General features: G+C 36.7%; 1 protein-coding gene across 1 annotated transcript in view; it reads right to left on the bottom strand.

The window, feature by feature from the left end:
- Positions 1-17358, bottom strand: part of ntrk2.L (neurotrophic receptor tyrosine kinase 2 L homeolog) — a gene marked incomplete at its 5' end in the record, with an annotated part of 111382 nt that overhangs the window by 51364 nt on the left and 42660 nt on the right. Inside the window, 2 exon segments of the mRNA NM_001086110.1 lie at positions 14824-14923; positions 16771-16874. Of these exon segments, the coding sequence (NP_001079579.1) occupies positions 14824-14923; positions 16771-16874 (204 nt within the window).

The raw sequence follows: 17358 nt of genomic DNA, 5'->3' as shown, positions 1-17358 counted from the left end.
GCAACACTTCACTGGGTTGTGCAAAGAACTTTGTACACAAAGTTAAGTTGAGACCAGATGTAAAACCAGTACCATTTCCTGATTCAGCATGGGAAAAACTTGCTATTGATATTGTCGGTCCTTTTACAGATGCTCCTATAGACTGCAGGTTTGCTATAACCTTTATAGACTACTATGGACAGAAATTGCATTTGTCTACAGTCTTCAACAGCGATGGTAATCCAAAGGAGTGAATATCAGACAACGGACCACAGCTTGTCTCATATGAGTTTGAATTCTTTTCTGAGAGAGAAGAATATTGTGCATAGGAAATCTTCAGTGTATTACCCACAAGCAAATGAAGAAATCGAGCAATATAACAGAAGTCTGAAAGAAGCACTACAGACAGCAATTCTTACTGGGAAATCTTGGAAAGTATTTACAACAGAGTTCCTACATAACTTCAGAGCAACGTGCCATGCAACAACCCAATCATCTCCTGCTGAATTTTTACATGGCAGACAGATGCACACTAAGTTACATGTTGCAGACATCAAACTTCCACAAAATACTGTGCCTATAAAATCATCTACTACTGACATTGTGAAACGTCAACAAGCCAAATACAAGGCTTATACTGACAGAAAACGTGGTGCCAGAGAAGTGCACTTTCAGCCTGGATCTTTAGTCAGAATTAAGAAACCAGGAATAATGAAACAAGTACAATCTAAATTTACTACACCACTTGAAGTGAGACGCCAGCGAGGACCATACACATATTAACTGTCTGATGGACGCATATGAAATGCAAGTCGTCTTGCTCCTGTTAGGAATGACTTTGGAGAAGCTTCATTTGATGAAGGACATTTTCCTACTCCTGATGTCAACTGCAATATGCCTGTGAACTGTGAATTGAGAGAATCAGAAAACCTGATGGACCCAGGACTATGTGAAGAATGTATATTATTGCTTTAAGATGCATTGTTGTTGTTTATTACATTTACCCAAATGCTTTCCTACTATAGGGGGAATATGTGGTGTTTATACAAATGGCCTGTAGATGTCACTGTGCTCATACTTATACTGTGCATACTTCCTGACAGCTTAAAAGTGAAAGTGAAAGCTTACTGTTGTGTAATGCCTGCATGAGAGCCTGCTAATAAAGCACTGTTATACTCAACTCATCCTCGGCTACAGGCCCAGATTTGTGGAAAGGCCACCTAGGCCCGGGCCTAGGGCGGCAGGATTTTAGGGGGGCGGCAAGCTGCCCAGCCACACCCACATTGGTTCAAAAACACTGGGATGCGCTAGAGATATAATAATTTTTTAAATCCCCATTGCTCCGGTCCAGATGATGATGAAAATTTGCACTAATAAAGGGGAGGGGACAGGGGCAACAAATGGCAGCGTGCCTAGGGGCACACACTATGTAAATCCGGCCCTGCTCGGCTACCCAAAACATAACAGCATGCATCTTCTACACTTGCATGAAATGAAAGTGGTGTACTTTGATGATGCAATGCAAATGTGAATTCCATCTTATGATTTATTTTCTGCAGAATCACACACACACCAAAAAGGCAGTGGTTATGAAGTTTGAAAGCCTGAATAATACTAACTAATGTTCCCTCTAAAAAGGGAGCCTGCAAAAAATGCATTGTATAAGGTTACATTGCAATCTCTGCATTTGTTCTTTGGTCATATTTGATAACACTACTCAGATGGGAATGTCGACGTGCAATCGTGCAAATTTGTAGAGGCAGTGGATGATGGTTAAAGAAGACAGTGTGATTGGACATTGGATTGAGTGTGAATATTCAAAAGATTAACTAGCAATTCCTTTACCAGCTTTTTCTATAATCGTGTGGCCTTGACAGTCGAACACCACCTAATCCTCTTTGGTTAGATACTGCTTTCAGATAGCGATCTTACAGTTTGATGAATGTGTTAGATGTTTTCAGCACAGCTGGTCACACAACGCAGTTTACCAGCAATGATTTAAAAAAGATCTCAGCGTTCATCACAGTTCAAGTGACCTTCCTCAAATGCTTCAAATAATTATTACAGCACTAAGAGAGAAACACACATGGACATGTGAGCACACCTAACACATCTAAAAACAGTACATGTCCCCCAATTACAATTTCTACGTAGATTCAGACCCATACAAACCCCTCAGCTAACCAAAGTACAATTGCAGACAAGCCATGCAAGATCTCATGAACAGCAAAATGCTATAGTCTACTGTGTATTATGTATTTAATACATTCATTTGTATTGCAGTTACAGCACCCAAGCACAATTGTGTGCATTTTGACACATCAGATGCACCAAGCACAGCCCTCCCCCTTATGGCTCAATTGCAATGGAATTATGAAAATAAATGCATTCTGGGAAAAACATGGCAAGTTGCAATGTACTTTGCATACTTGGTACAGTCTAGGAGTCTGCAATACTACTCTGATGGGTCAATAGTGACCAGAATCCTGCCACCTCTTAAAGAGATACTGTGGTGGGAAAAATTGTTTTTTTTTTAATTAAAAAATGCATCCATTAATAGTGCTGCTCCAGCAGAATTCTGCACTGAAATCCATTTCTCAAAAGACCAGTTTTTTTATATTTAATTTTGAAATCTGACATGGGGCTAGACAAATTGTGAGTTTCCCAGGTGCCATCATTCATGTGAATTGTGCTCTGATAAACCTCAGTCACTCTTAACTGCTGTACTGCAAGTTGGAGTGACACCACCCCCTCCCCCCCCCCCCCAAGAGGATTCAGTTCCAGTTTTCTCCCATAGACTTCAACAGAGTTTTCAGTTCACATGATAAACAGTGAGATTAGTTTTTCTGAATTAAATCGCACTTTTGCCCTAGGAAATGTTGCTCTCTGCACCAAATGCTGGATTAAAAATCCAGAGAGCAGTTTCAGTAGGTGCAGAAAAGCCCTGTTTATAACTCTTGCTGCTCCCTAACTTGTGCTTCTGTATGACTATATTCCTATATTCCTCCCTATGTGCCTCCCTCTGTCTGCCCTCTCGAATACAGCACTGTCCACCACATGCAGTGCTATATTCAAGAAGCAAAGGCAGGTTTCCTCATTCTAAAACAACATTTGCAAAGTGCAAAAAAATGGCAGGTGGTGGCCTTTTTTTGCACTCTACGTTCTTCTTCCCAAATTACCCCATATAGAGGGAGAAACAGGTGGAGCACTTCAAGTGGTCTAATGGAGTAAGTAATATTGCAGCTCATATGATAAGGAATAATAATAATAAGCAAAATAGAAAAATTCTGACTAAATAAAAATAATTCCTATATAATATTCCTTTATATCAAAAAATGCCAGGTAAACCGCACCAGGTAAAATGCCAGGTAAACCCTATCAATGATCAGGGACATTATTTGTTGTTTATTTGACATTTCTTGTAAATCAAGCTTCTTCCTATCACCCTGAGGCAAAGTTGCACCTATGAAGCTTAAACCCGTTACACATGTATAAGGTACAAAATCTTTAATGGGTGGAGGAAAATTCTTTCACTCCTAAACAATAACTGTAGCTTACAATGTTAAGCCAATAAAAACAACAGAGGTTTTAGCTAATCAAAATGAAGAGAAATCACATTCCACTCCAACTATTTATGTTGCAAGTTCAGAATTGCCACACACCCATGCACTCAATCACTGAAAATAGAGAAGATTTAAAGCTGATTGCAACACTTAAGATACATTAGCAAGGCTTTAGAGAGTGTGTTGGATTTCCGTCAATAATAATTATAGCTTACATTGTATCAGAGAATTTCCTCTGTTGTCAGATTAAAGCAAATCTTGAGTTTTCTAGGTTTAGTCCACTTTTGTTTTTATAAGTTCATCACTGTACCCCCATTACTTATCTCTGGATCTCCAACCTCAACAGGTAAGGATTTTAGGGTTGAATATGCATTAGTAAGAAGTTAAACAAGTCAGGTTAAAATATTTTGCAGATATCTGCTGTGGTTGGTAGTTTCAGTACAGCATTCATCAATGAATTCAATGTTTTACAGCTTAAAAAAATGACAACTTTACCCCCTGGGTAGGGGTTGTGGCGCCTTCAATCATATTCCGGGATTAAGCAAGTGACAGCAGAGATGTCAGTTCTTTTTACCAACCGGGCCAACTGCAGTGTTACCAACACAATTAAATATGGCTTCAATATTTAACTACTGAGAGAGTAACTATTCATAAGAGTATTCATATCCATTATTCAAGGCCACGTGACTGCTAATTATCTATTGGAGTCTGGCTCTTACTGAAAAAAAAAATAGTTCAGTAATATACTAAGTGTAGAATTTACTGTTCATTCTAATGCATGATACTTAAAATAGTTAAAAGCTCTCAGTATTAAGTGCAATAGTGCACAATAATGACTTGCAATAGAAGTAATGCTAGCTATTGCAGAACTAATTAGGTGCATCATATTTTAGCAAACATGCTGCTGGGTGCTGCACTAATATTGCTACTTAAAAAATGTTCATCTATAATAGATAATGGTTTTTAATGAACTTTAGTAACACAGATGACTATATATGTATATATATGTTTTAAAACTCTGGACATTGCTGGATTTTGGAAGAAAGCTCCTTTTAATGGAGTAAAGCTGTCCATATATTGCCAGTCATCCAATGAGATATGCCAAGTAGATATCTGGATATGTTTTTGAGCCATCGGGAATCCCCCATACAAGGGGCTATAAACTGCAAACACAATCTGGAGGGGCACAGTCTGTTGCTTATATCTGCCTGTGTATGGGTACTGTATGTACACTTTCTTCTTCTTGTTTGGAGAGGTTGCAAATGAGCAGATCTCTGTGACCTAGGTACCAAGGAATGGACCACATGTGAGGCTTGCAAAGACCTGCATCCATGTGCATCTGATGGGATTTTCAAACCTGTCCAGAAAGACTTTTTGAAGGGGCTGAGTTGGCAGCTTTTATGGAACTGTGTATGGCCACTTTTAAGCATGGTCGGGCTGGACTTCTAGGGCCACATGGAAAAAACCCGATGGGCCCCGTTGATCCAAACCCAATCCCTGCTTGCCCTCCTCTGTCGCTCCCCAACCTTTCCTCTTCTATCGCTCCACTGCCCTCTTCCTTCATTCCCTCACCTGCCCTCTGCTGTCACTCCCCAGCTGCCTCCCTCTCCAAATCATGGAAAAAGTAAGTTAAGGTTCTGGGTGAGTAAGTTAAGGTAGTGGGTGAGCAGCCGGTGGTGGGGGCTCCAGAGAGGGTGTGGGGGTCCTGGGGTAGCAGCCTCGGTGGGCCTTGCAAACTCCAGTCAGACCCTGCCTTTAGGTATATGGGTAAAAGTATAAACACACTGTTATGTTTAATAAGGGTTAACCTTATTAAAAGTATAAACACACTGTTATGTTTAATACTGGGGGAAATCTGGACAGACAACGATTGTGACAACTTATACACATACCCTTGTATCTGCATACATAAAAGTACTTCTTGTAACTGCACATTTTTGACAGGGAATTTACAATATAGTCCCCATTAGAACCGCTAGTGGACTTACTAGGAACAGTTTGATACTGGAGAACTACCATGTGCCAGACACAGAAAGACTGAGCTGTAGCAGGTACCATGGTCATTGCACCCCTGCATTCAGTGCAACATTCATTATGTGTATACACCCTTGCTGCTAAAAAGTGCTGTGGTGTCAGACAACATGAAATGCCAGTTATGTGGGCTGAGCATCCAACTCCCCAAGGCATGAACACACTTCAATGGCTAGCTATTATATAGCCATGTTATTTTTTTATTTTTTTTTGGGGGGGGGAGAACATAACAATTTAAAAGAAATAGAATTCCTTCCCACTGTTTTATTATGACTATACAATACATGGCCCTGCACCCTCTACAAAAACACTAATGGTTATTCAGTCAATTAGCTACTGGAATCACTAATTGAGATGGTTCATAAAAACAGGAAGAGGTCAGGCAAATTACTTATCCCTTGTTCCAAACACCCTATAAAGAAAGATTGTGACATACAGGATTGTGTATTAAAGCCTATCTTGTCAAGTCAGCATTTTATGCAGCAGATGATGAAATGAATATAACTTAAACAGAGCTGTCACTTCACACTGTAATGCCTTTAACTCTCCCAGTGCTTTAGAAAACATTAGGAAGCAATTTATGTAGTGTATCCATTTGATGCAAACAATTTGCCTCAGTCCCTTGTAAGACAACCCTATTATTAATGGAGGAACAAATATACTTGTTTACTTCTGTTGGGCACATTTACACTGGAAAACAGAAGCATGGGATGTGTGAAATACAAAAAAGAGAACCAGAGAGAGAGAAATTGAAGTACTGTGATATTACATCCTCCTAATGTTTGAGGCATAGATCCAGTTATACAGGTATGGGATCCATTATTCAGAGACCCATTGTCCAGAAAGCTCCAAATTATGGGAAGGCCATCTCAATAGATTTCATTTTAATCAAATAATTCACATTTGAAAAAACAATTTCCTTTTTTTCTTAAATAATAAAACAGTACCTTGCACTTGAACCCAATTAAGAAATAATGTTTACATTTTTTATAGTAGATTTAAGGTATAAAGATACAAATTCCAGAAAGACTAGGTCCCGAGCATTCCAGATTACAGGTCCCATACCTGTATTAGACGCTTCCTTAGGTTTCATTTTACCTAGGGAGGTCTGGCCGCAGTATGTTAGAGCAGAACTGTTTAATTCTTCCTAGCCATAGTGATAGTCATTTACTTGAGTTCAGCAGCACAAAAAGACACAACTAGCAGATCAAAACCTGCCTATGTGCAGAAATCTTTATCCAAACTGACTTGCTGTTGCAAACCAACAGTTGCCCTATAAGTACAAACCTATTGCTATCACCCACTGATATCTTATTTTCTACTATGTGTTTATTAGCTCCCACTGAGATGAGCAGCACATTGCTATTGTCAAGAGAACCATCTTCCACAGACTGCACAGAACACAACACCGATACTTGTAAAGATTTCTTTTACTGTTTCGCTATGAATGATGCTTTAACTGCATAATATTAAAAAGTGAAAAAGGAAAGTATTTTTCCCACAACAATCCTGAGAAAGATCCTCAGAATAAAAATATTTCCTAAAACCAGCAAAGAAGTGTTAATCCAACAAAAAAATAAAAAAGTTTCTAACATTAACATTCAGTGCACATGTATGATGGATATGGCATATTAATATGCAACGCACATTGCACTGTAACATTAATCTGTTTCCATCAGCTCCTTTCTGCCTGCTGATTTTAAAATAGCGGAGACCTATGGCTTATGATATGAAAAACATGGTTTTTGTACGGGAGATTGGATTGGTAACAGATTTTTTATACATTGGTGCTCTCTGTGTAATTATAACCCTGGGTAAAACCTGTGCTTCCATGGGATGTAGCAACAGTGATGGCAAATGGGATTGTACTGGCCATCCCCTGCCCCACATAGTGTTTTTTATATATAAAGGAGAAGCTCAAATAACTGTTGTTTGTTACCCTAGCAACCAGATAAAATTGCAAATTGTAGAGCTGCTGAATAAAAAGCTAAATAACTCAAAAACCATAAATACAAAATAAAATCAACTGCAAATCATCTCAAAATATCACTCTCTACATCATACTAAAAGTTAAGTTAAAGGTAAACAACTCCTGTAAGGTGATGGGACCTTTGGAATCGAGGTTCTGGATATCACCATCCCCAAGAAGTTTCTAAAGTAAGAGATAGCTGCTTAAATGTACAAAGAAAACACTGCTATAGGATGCTACAAATTCTGCAAAACTTCCCTGGGCTGTTAGATAGCCCAGTAGAATTGATTTCAGGATAAGCACTTAAAATCTACATAACTGGCTGCAAAGTTATAGAGTTTAAGTGATGTAGATTCTCCATTATTGGCTTCTATTTAAATCATCATTTGTCCCCACTCCCCGGAGTGACCACAGGAAAGGGAGTTAAGGCAATTAAATGGTAGACTGCAAATCAGCTATTCTTATATGAATGGATTATCTCAGTTATACATGAATTCATGAATACCTGTACCTTAAAATATCCATTTGTTTGTTGTTGGTATTAATAGATGATGGGTATGGATCAAATCATACAGAAATAGTGAGCGTTTTCTGATATTTTCCTATACTAATGTTATTTTTTCAAAGATTGGAATAGTGTTATCTTCTTTGTCAAATTAGATCTAAAATTATTATTAAATTAAAATATAAATACCATCACATGCCACATCAAATGACACACTGGTACAATACCAAGGGAATGGCAATAATGGAAGTTATTTGAGGATGGATTACTGCACCATTCAAATAAGGTTAAGGAGAAAGAACTGACTGGTGCATAGTTACCTTCAATATACCAGTCACAATGGATACCCATAAATCCATAGGAAATGAATAATGAATAGTCTTCTATCAGACATTCAGTTACCAGTAGGGATTCAATTGGAGCCTAGAAAGTAGCTAAAATAACAAGGTTCTTTAAAAGAAAATGCGACAAGCTGGCATGGCAGCCATTTACGGTGACCTTGAGATTGAAATATTGATCAACCTGTATGCTGCAGGACCAAAAACTAGTAAGTGACACCAGCCTCTCTAAATCATTAATAAGGACCTGCCTCAAACCTTGTGATGATGCGTACATTTCATAACCTCTTATAGCTCTCATATAACAATCAATTTTTGCTTTAATGCACTATATATATATATATTTATATATATATATGTGTCTATGTATTTGTTTTTTATTTTTTGTTAAGAACGTTCAAAACTAATAAGAGGTTAAGATCCCATATCAGACCCTTTCTTTCTAGGCATGCAATCAAATAAAAGAAAACACACTAAGGTAGGTTTGGAATTAAACTGTGGGATTATATGAAGCATTTGTAGATGAAACAGAAAAGTTTCAGAGCTTCATTATCCTTTCCTAACAATTACTGCTTAGTCTTAAAATAGACAACCCCTTGGAGGGTATAAACATATTACAAAAGCCACAGTAGCATTTTAAACTGATTTACATACTGTAGATTTAAGTGCCCCACATCCACAGCTCCCAAAAATTGCATAGCCCACTGTTCCACTGTCCATAATGGTCAAAAAGTGGCCCCATAATACACAGTCCCCCACTAAAAGCAATCCCATAGCTCACCATGCCCACAATACACAGTATATATTTATATAAGTTGACAGCAGTATTGTAAGACACCAAATAGACTCAATGTTATACTTTCTTGGTCTTTTGAAACATTTAGATTTTATTTTCTACCATTTAAACTCTCACAGTTGATCTGTTTTTTGGTGCAGGGGTCAGTGACCACAACAATCACATTTTTAGGTGTTGATTCGAACTAAGCAGAATATGAAGGCAAATAACTAACTTAATTGAAAAGTTGCTTTAAATAAGTCAATCGATAACACATTATGTAAATGTAACAGAAAACTTCCCATTTAATGTTTGTTGGACATTTGCAAGTAAGCTCCAGACAAATCTATTCCTATACTATATATATAAGAGAACAGAATATACATTGAATCATTTGGTATAATATTAAGGATACCTTCATGCAGAGGAAATGTGTTTGAGCAAATAAACATTTTGTTATAAAGTTGATTGTAAGTCATTCATATTCACGCTTCATTTTAGACTAAAGCAGGGACATTTTGAGGAAATATCTATATTTGTCTATGACCACTAGATTCTTGTACAAAAATATGTGGTTCCCTGTTTAGCTGATCTTCAATTCAAGAGAGAGCTGGTTCATACTCCACTATGGAGAGATTATAAGTAACTTATATAGCCATATATTGATGTCTTTTGAGCCAATAAACCACTCATGCAAGTACTAACATGAGTTACTTTCGAATCCAGCAGTTCTTAACCCACTATTTCTTCAACGACCAATAAGTTACATAGTTACATAGTTAAATCGGGTTGAAAAAAGACCATCAAGTTCAACCCCTCCAAATGAAAACCCAGCATCCACACACACCTCTCCCTACTTTCACATAAATTATATATACCTGTACCTATACTAACTATAGAGTTTAGTATCACAATAGCCTTTGATATTCTGTCTGTCCAAAAAATCATCCAAGCCATTCTTAAAGGCATTAACTGAATCAGCCATCACAACATCACCCGGCAGTGCATTCCACAACCTCACTGTCCTGACTGTGAAGAACCCCCTACGTTGCTTCAAATGAAAGTTCTTTTCTTCTAGTCTAAAGGGGTGGCCTCTGGTACGGTGATCCACTTTATGGGTAAAAAGGTCCCCTGCTATTTGTCTATAATGTCCTCTAATGTACTTGTAAAGTGTAATCATGTCCCATCGCAAGCGCCTTTTTTCCAGAGAAAACAACCCCAACCATGACAGTCTACCCTCATAATTTAAGTCTCCATCCCTCTAACCAATTTAGTTGCACGTCTCTGCACTCTCTCCAGCTCATTTATATCCCTCTTAAGGACTGGAGTCCAAAACTGAACTGCATACTCCAGATGAGGCCTTACCAGGGACCTATAAAGAGGCATAATTATGTTTTCATCCCTTGAGTTAATGCCCTTTTTTATGCAAGACAGAACTTTATTTGCTTTAGTAGCCACAGAATGACACTCCTAGAATTAGACAACTTGTTATCTGCAAAAAAAACCTAGATCCTTCTCATTTAAGGAAACTCCCAACACACTGCTATTTAGTATATGACTTGCCTTTATATTATTTTTGCCAAAGTGCATAACCTTGCAGTTATATTAAACAGTTATGAATACACATTTATTTTAATGCAAGGAAGTATAATTAAGAGTCCATGCATTAATAATATATATTAAATAATACAAATATATTGTACATAATATAACAAGTTATTATTGTATGGTTTAATTTAAAAAACCTTATCTTAGCAGTAAATGTATTGTTACGTTCAGGTATGCATGGCTCTGCAGGAAAATTGGTTGCCGTTGCTATTTTAAGGGTAAAAAGCAGCCTTTGTGAGTAAGGAGAAGCTTATTTAATTAAGCATGATTATTTCTTACTACTAAAAATATCATCCTGGCTCTTGCAATGCTACACTGTTGCATCTCCAGCTTTATAACCACTTAAGCTGCTCCACAATAAACTAAATTGAATTTGTAATTCACCCAGGCTCAATTGATGGTTAATGTTTAATTAACGGTACATTTTGAAAATGAGATGCAGTTAACAGCATTTTTTTTTGCTTCCCCTGTGATCAATTGCCTGAAACATAACACAGGCAAACACATGGTACCTAAATGGACCTGAAGTATAGCGAATGCCATGATTTTTAATGCAGCGTTAATGTTTCCTGTGCAAGTGTGCATGAAGTTCAAACCGATAGTTAAGAAGCAACTCACTAACAAAAAGTCATTGCTTTGTCCATGAGAAAAAGGGGTTACAAGGACTGACTAATTATCTTTGCCATTGGACTCTGATGGTGGGAGGCAGGAGTTCAGTGCCTTGTGACCCTGGGCCTGTTATTTAATCTGCTGTGCTTTAGGCACCAGAAGTTAAATGGCAACCTCAATGGGGCAAGAAAACACTGGGCCAAGAAATTTCTATTTCTTCATTGAACAGTAGAATATGAATTAGATCTTTCTGTAATTCCTTTCATGATTGTGGTTGGGGGTGTAGTCATAACAGGGAACCCATAGGATCTCTAGGATAGTAACCTTAACCTCCAGCAAGGATTGGCTATTGAGTTTAGTGCCCCAGAGGCATTAAGTACAAGAATTTCCAAGTATACAAAGTTAGGAGTAATAATATTTTCAAGAAAGTATTCCAGAGGTGCCCTAGAGAGTAAAACACTGCCTGTATATCTATGAATGCTTTTATTCACACATGTATGTTTTCAAGAGTTTCTAAAGACTTCTATGTTCAGCAGCATGGCTTAATATGGCAGTTTGCACAGTATTTAAAGAGGATCTAAACACAATTTTCTTAACCACACTTTATTCAGTTGTTGTTGCACTACAAATCTCAACTTATTTTACCATATTATCAAGGGCTTAAATATGTTGGGAAATGAAAGTCAGCAATATCAGAGTAAAAAATATATATATGTATTTTTAAAGCAAAATTGCTCGATAAAATTTTTTCCTCAGCTCCTCAGGGTCAGTGATGCCATTAAGATGAAAAATTATTTTCCAGTGAGACTCCCACTAGTGATCTGCGAATTTATTCACCAGGAGCGAATTTGCGGTGAATTCCCACCGCAGGTGACTAAATTCGCAAAACCGCCATGAAAATTTGCCAGTGTTCGGCGCCCAGGACTCAACTTTGCATTCCAGTGAACTAGCGTAGTGATAATGAATTTTCGCCTGGCGAAGTGGTGCAAAGTGTGACAAAGTGTTTACTGGCAAAAGCCCTATTCAATGATACAGAATCATCAGTTAAAAAAATATAAAGAAAATCGAACGGGGGGTAGTTAGCCTGGGGGAGGAGGGAGGTCGACCGGGGGTGGGGCTACGGGTTTTTTTCCCCACAGGTTGATTTCTCCTTTAAAAACTTGACCAGAAAAAAATGAGGTTTATTAAATAGGCCCCTAAAGGGGGAATGTAATTAAAAATCACAACAATGTTTAAAATGGCATTTTTGCGAATGTTTAGTGCTGTTTGAAATGTAAAATCATTCGCTGGTGAATATTACATTGCTAAGCAAAGGTTAGTGTTAACACCTGCTTTGGAGTTTCATTAAATATTTTGCTTCAAAAAATTAAGTGTTTAAGCAGAGGTGATTGGAGTAACTAGCAAAGCATTAACATTGCATATATTTTATCAATTGCATGATATGAGTCCCCAATGCCCAGGTATTTTCTGGCATTTTGTATCAGTGACAACAACAAAATGCACCATGTGTTATTACCCTTATACAGGAATGATTTGATTTAGGGCTTTTCCTTTTAGTTCATTAACCAATTCAGTATTACTTAGGCTTTGGAATAATCATCCTGCTGAAAATAAACTTTCTCTCAAGCTTCAGTTTAAGCAGAAAAACAGGTTTTCTTGTAGTAATTCCCTGCAATTTGTACCAATCATTTAAACACAGCCCAAAGCATAATTTTACCACTTATAGTAATTACTAGACATATGGTGTGTTCTAATGTGTAAAATATCACTTTGCTTTTGGGCCAGAAAGATCTTTCTTGGCCTCATCTGATCACAAACCTTTTCCAATATGCCAGCTGGGCCATACCAATGTATTTTGACATGGTTATTATCTGTTATTTATACGGATTGTTCATCGTTCACACCAGATCCTGCCCCAATGAAGCTTACAGTCTAGTTTCCTATTACCCAGGGCCTGGCCAGTAAAAATTAAGCTTAATCCCAATGTTATTAATAGGGAAAATGCATAAAAAAAAAGCGGCTAAGACTACGGTCAAGTAATCCAATTAATTGGAGTGTGGAAGGCGACATTTGTACCCAGAGACAACATAAAAATTCCTTGCAGACAGTGGCCATGCTGGAACTGAATTAGGATCCCATTGCTGCAAGTCAGTGCTACCTACTGAGTCAAGATTTTCTTTGAGTAATAACTTTTGTGCCACCCTCTTACACAAATAACTGAGGTCTTATCAGATTTGATCCATACCTACAGTAACACATGCAGAGGACTGATTTTCACCTAAAGGTTTTGGGCATTGCGTTATAAAGATCAAAAACTGTCTGGTGTGAAATAAAGTAGGATATGCTATATGTTCAAGGGTCTGAATACTTTTGTATTGCACTGTATATTGCAGCACGTGGGAGGTGCAAAACTGTAAATGGTTGGATGTTATCTTTATTACCTTAGGTACAAATAAACCATGTCATGCATTGCCAATAGAAGGAGATGCTTAAAACTTAAAACAGATATAAAGAGAAAGTTAGAAATTTAAAAAAAGCAAATAAGTACATAGAGAATAGATGACATGAGACAGAGAACAGAGGAAAGAAAATCATTTTGCCTCTAGGTTCATGTTTCATAATGGACGGGCCTATATATAAAGCCTGACTATAGCACCATATTTTGGGGGTTTTTTGCTTTCTGCTAAAAACTGATTTCACAATTGTGCTCTGTCAGAGCAAGTGCAAACTCTGCAATCACTGAACTCAGTAACAAGCTGGTTATGCTATGGGAGAGTTAACAGATACAGTTAAAAACCCACCATTCTGGATTCTTCCACTCTGTTTCCCAGTGTGCACTACTGTGCATTTACAATGACATAACGAAGAGAACGCAATATTATAATATGATTGAGGCTTCCTCTGAGAGAGTTGTTAAGTGACTATTTCAGACATACATTATCCTAATTTCATTTATCAAATTCCACATTTAGCTCTGAGAATAACACACTGAAAGAAAGGGAATACAGGTGTCTGTTACTAAAAAATTAAATTTGTTTGATCGTGACAAGCTGGCCACTAACCCCAAAATTATGAAACTCCTGAATTTCAAACATAATTTTACTCATTTATTCTAAGTAAAGAACAAATAAAATGATTCTATTTATACTATATAAATACACAAATACGAATAAGTCCAAATATGTTTAATACTTTGAATGTATGTCATCTAATTTAAACAAATGTAATTGTCATGCCTCATATAGTATGTCTTGCACAGTTTGATCATATATAAACTTGAATGTTAAGGTAAAGATAAATATTTAACATACAATGTAGAATGCATTATATAGTAAATCCATTCATATAGATAAAGCACAGATTGATAATATGCAGCTTTTGTATAAAGAAAGTATCCTAAAAAACAAAGGCTGAAGAACAAGCAAAGTGGGCCAACCCAAACTTACCCTTCAGACCAAACTTGGAGTGTCTTCCAAATTTCAGGATGATCAGCATTATTACTAGGCCAGTACAAACTAATGCTGCAATGCCCACTACAACGTAAACCTGCAGAAAACACAACAGAGCATAGAACTATGTGTACTGGTGCAATTTAGCATGTATGTTACCAAATCAGTCCCTATCACTAGTCTAAACAATTCTGTTTATCACAGGCTATTTGATTCCCCTCCTTGCCTCTGCCATTACAATATTTGCTGTGTGATTTTTTACAAAGTTGTCATTAGAAACCAATAAGTAATTTGCTTATCTTTAGCTTAGCTTCAATGAAAGCAAATATATGGATGCTATGAAGACCAGCTACACAGAGAATCCTATGAGGCAGGTTTATTAATGGTCGAATTCAAAATTCTAATTTCCTAATTATTTTTATGGTCAAAATTGTCAAATTCGACTAGGGGGTTATCCAAGTTCGATTTGAGTTTTTCCAAAAATTAGAATTTCAAGATTTATCATATTCTGGCCCTTTAAGAATTCAAATTAGACTATTTGCCACCTAAAGCCTGACGAATTACTGTTTGAGTTAATGGGAGAGGTCCAGGGATCAATTTGGAGAAGTTTGCAGCCTTCCTGACATTCAAGTTTTTTTTGGGTCGTTTCATTTCGTCACATGGATTCGAAATTCGACCCTTGATAAATGTGCCTCCCTGTGTAACTGCCCTGTTGCAATTAATACATTTTGATAGAGTGTTGAAATGCTAAGATTCTTCTAATGAAACAGTTTATAGCACCAACATGTTACACAGCAATATACAGATATTTCTAATTATACCATATAAATATCTATATGAGCACCCACATCTTTTTGACTGTCAAGGGCTTTTAAGTTCATTTAAGTGCAGTTCATGTACCTTGTGAAACACTTTGGGGACGATTTTTCAACATTTGAATTCAAATGTTTGCCACAATTCATGAATTTTTTTTGTCGCAAAATAATAATAAACCTTGAATACAAATATTTGTCATTTAGAAGTCAATGCGAGTTGTATTAGTAGAAATTAAAGGGGAACTATCGAAAATTTAATATAAGCTTCCTCATACTGAAATAAGAAACGTTCTAAATACAATCAATTAAAAATTAAAGTTTATCTTCAGTATCCCTCTCTCAGCATCTGTTTCTCTTCTGTCTTCATGTAGCAGTTGTGTCAGATGAATGATCCAATATATCTTATAGGGGGGGCTTCCTTTCCTAGCAGATGAATTAGAGCTAACATAAAGAACTAATTCCAGTACAAACAAAATCTAACAAAATATTTTTCTTTTGCTCAAATCATGCATGTAGAGAGACATGATGTCTGGTGATTTTAATAGAGTGAGCTCTAATACATCTTCTATCCAAAAATATATATTGGATCTAGCTGTCAATGAATATCTGACATCCAACTCCTGAATGAAGACAGAATGAGGAGAAACAGATGATGAGAGAGGGATTTTTAATTGATTGTATTTAGAAAGTTTCCTATTTCAGTATGTTGAAGCTTATATAATATAAGATGACTTCGAAATTTGGCAGATTTTAAATGATGTGTAAAATGTGATTTTGCTGCATCAACTTATTTTTATGCAATCAAGTTTTAAAAAAATTTAGTTTTATAATAAATGAGTACAAGCTTAATGCAGTATTTATTATGTCTACCACTATATGAACAACATTCTGCTGCCAGAAGATGATTTCTAAAATGAACAAGCTTTGAATAAAGGCAATTCAGGTTTATTGAATAACATGATGCAGATTTGCCATAGTGGATTAAGCCCATGTGCCCAATAAGTCATTCGTTTTTATAAGTCTACCATAGTCAGAAAACAAGTACAAATGTTTGGCTGCAATAGTTTACTGCAGTGTAATATGTAACACATTAGTGCATAAGCTAGACAGGGTTAAAACTTTTACTTACAGTGATACTGTCCTCATTTCCTCCATTGGAAACATCTGTGGAAGTGACTCCAGTTCCAATATCTGTACTAGTTCCCCCAATATCATTTGAAGTGGTTTCATAATCTTCAAAAATAAGATAGTTTAATTAAAAAAATTATGTTCATGTGGTATTACATTTTACTATATACCTTTCTAGTCTAAACTCATTTCATGTAGACACAGATGCAAATTCCTACAATATTTTGAATGGATATTGAAACTTACAAATAGGAGGTTAACCCCCTTATGTAATAAAAGGCACTACGTTTGCCCAGTTGCAATAACCCATAACGACCAATAAGATGTTTGCTTTTGAACAGGTGACCAGTAAATTCTACCTGCTGATTGGTTGCTATGGGTTACTGCTCCTGGGCAAACATAACACCTTTTATTACATAACCCCCTGATCGTTATATTAATTACATAAGAAGATTGGCCATATAAAGCATCTGAATAATACTGTAGCTCTGTTTATAGCTCCAACATCTAACAAGCAAATTCAATATTTTATTAACTTGTTTTAATACTTCTCTATTTACTTCATTAAAATCACACATTTTTTATTATA

This window comes from Xenopus laevis, chromosome 1L, assembly GCF_017654675.1.
Source record: "Xenopus laevis strain J_2021 chromosome 1L, Xenopus_laevis_v10.1, whole genome shotgun sequence".
Taxonomy (NCBI): Eukaryota; Metazoa; Chordata; class Amphibia; order Anura; family Pipidae; genus Xenopus; species Xenopus laevis.
Note: the sequence above shows the minus strand (reverse complement) of the source record. Positions and strands in the feature narration are given on the sequence as shown.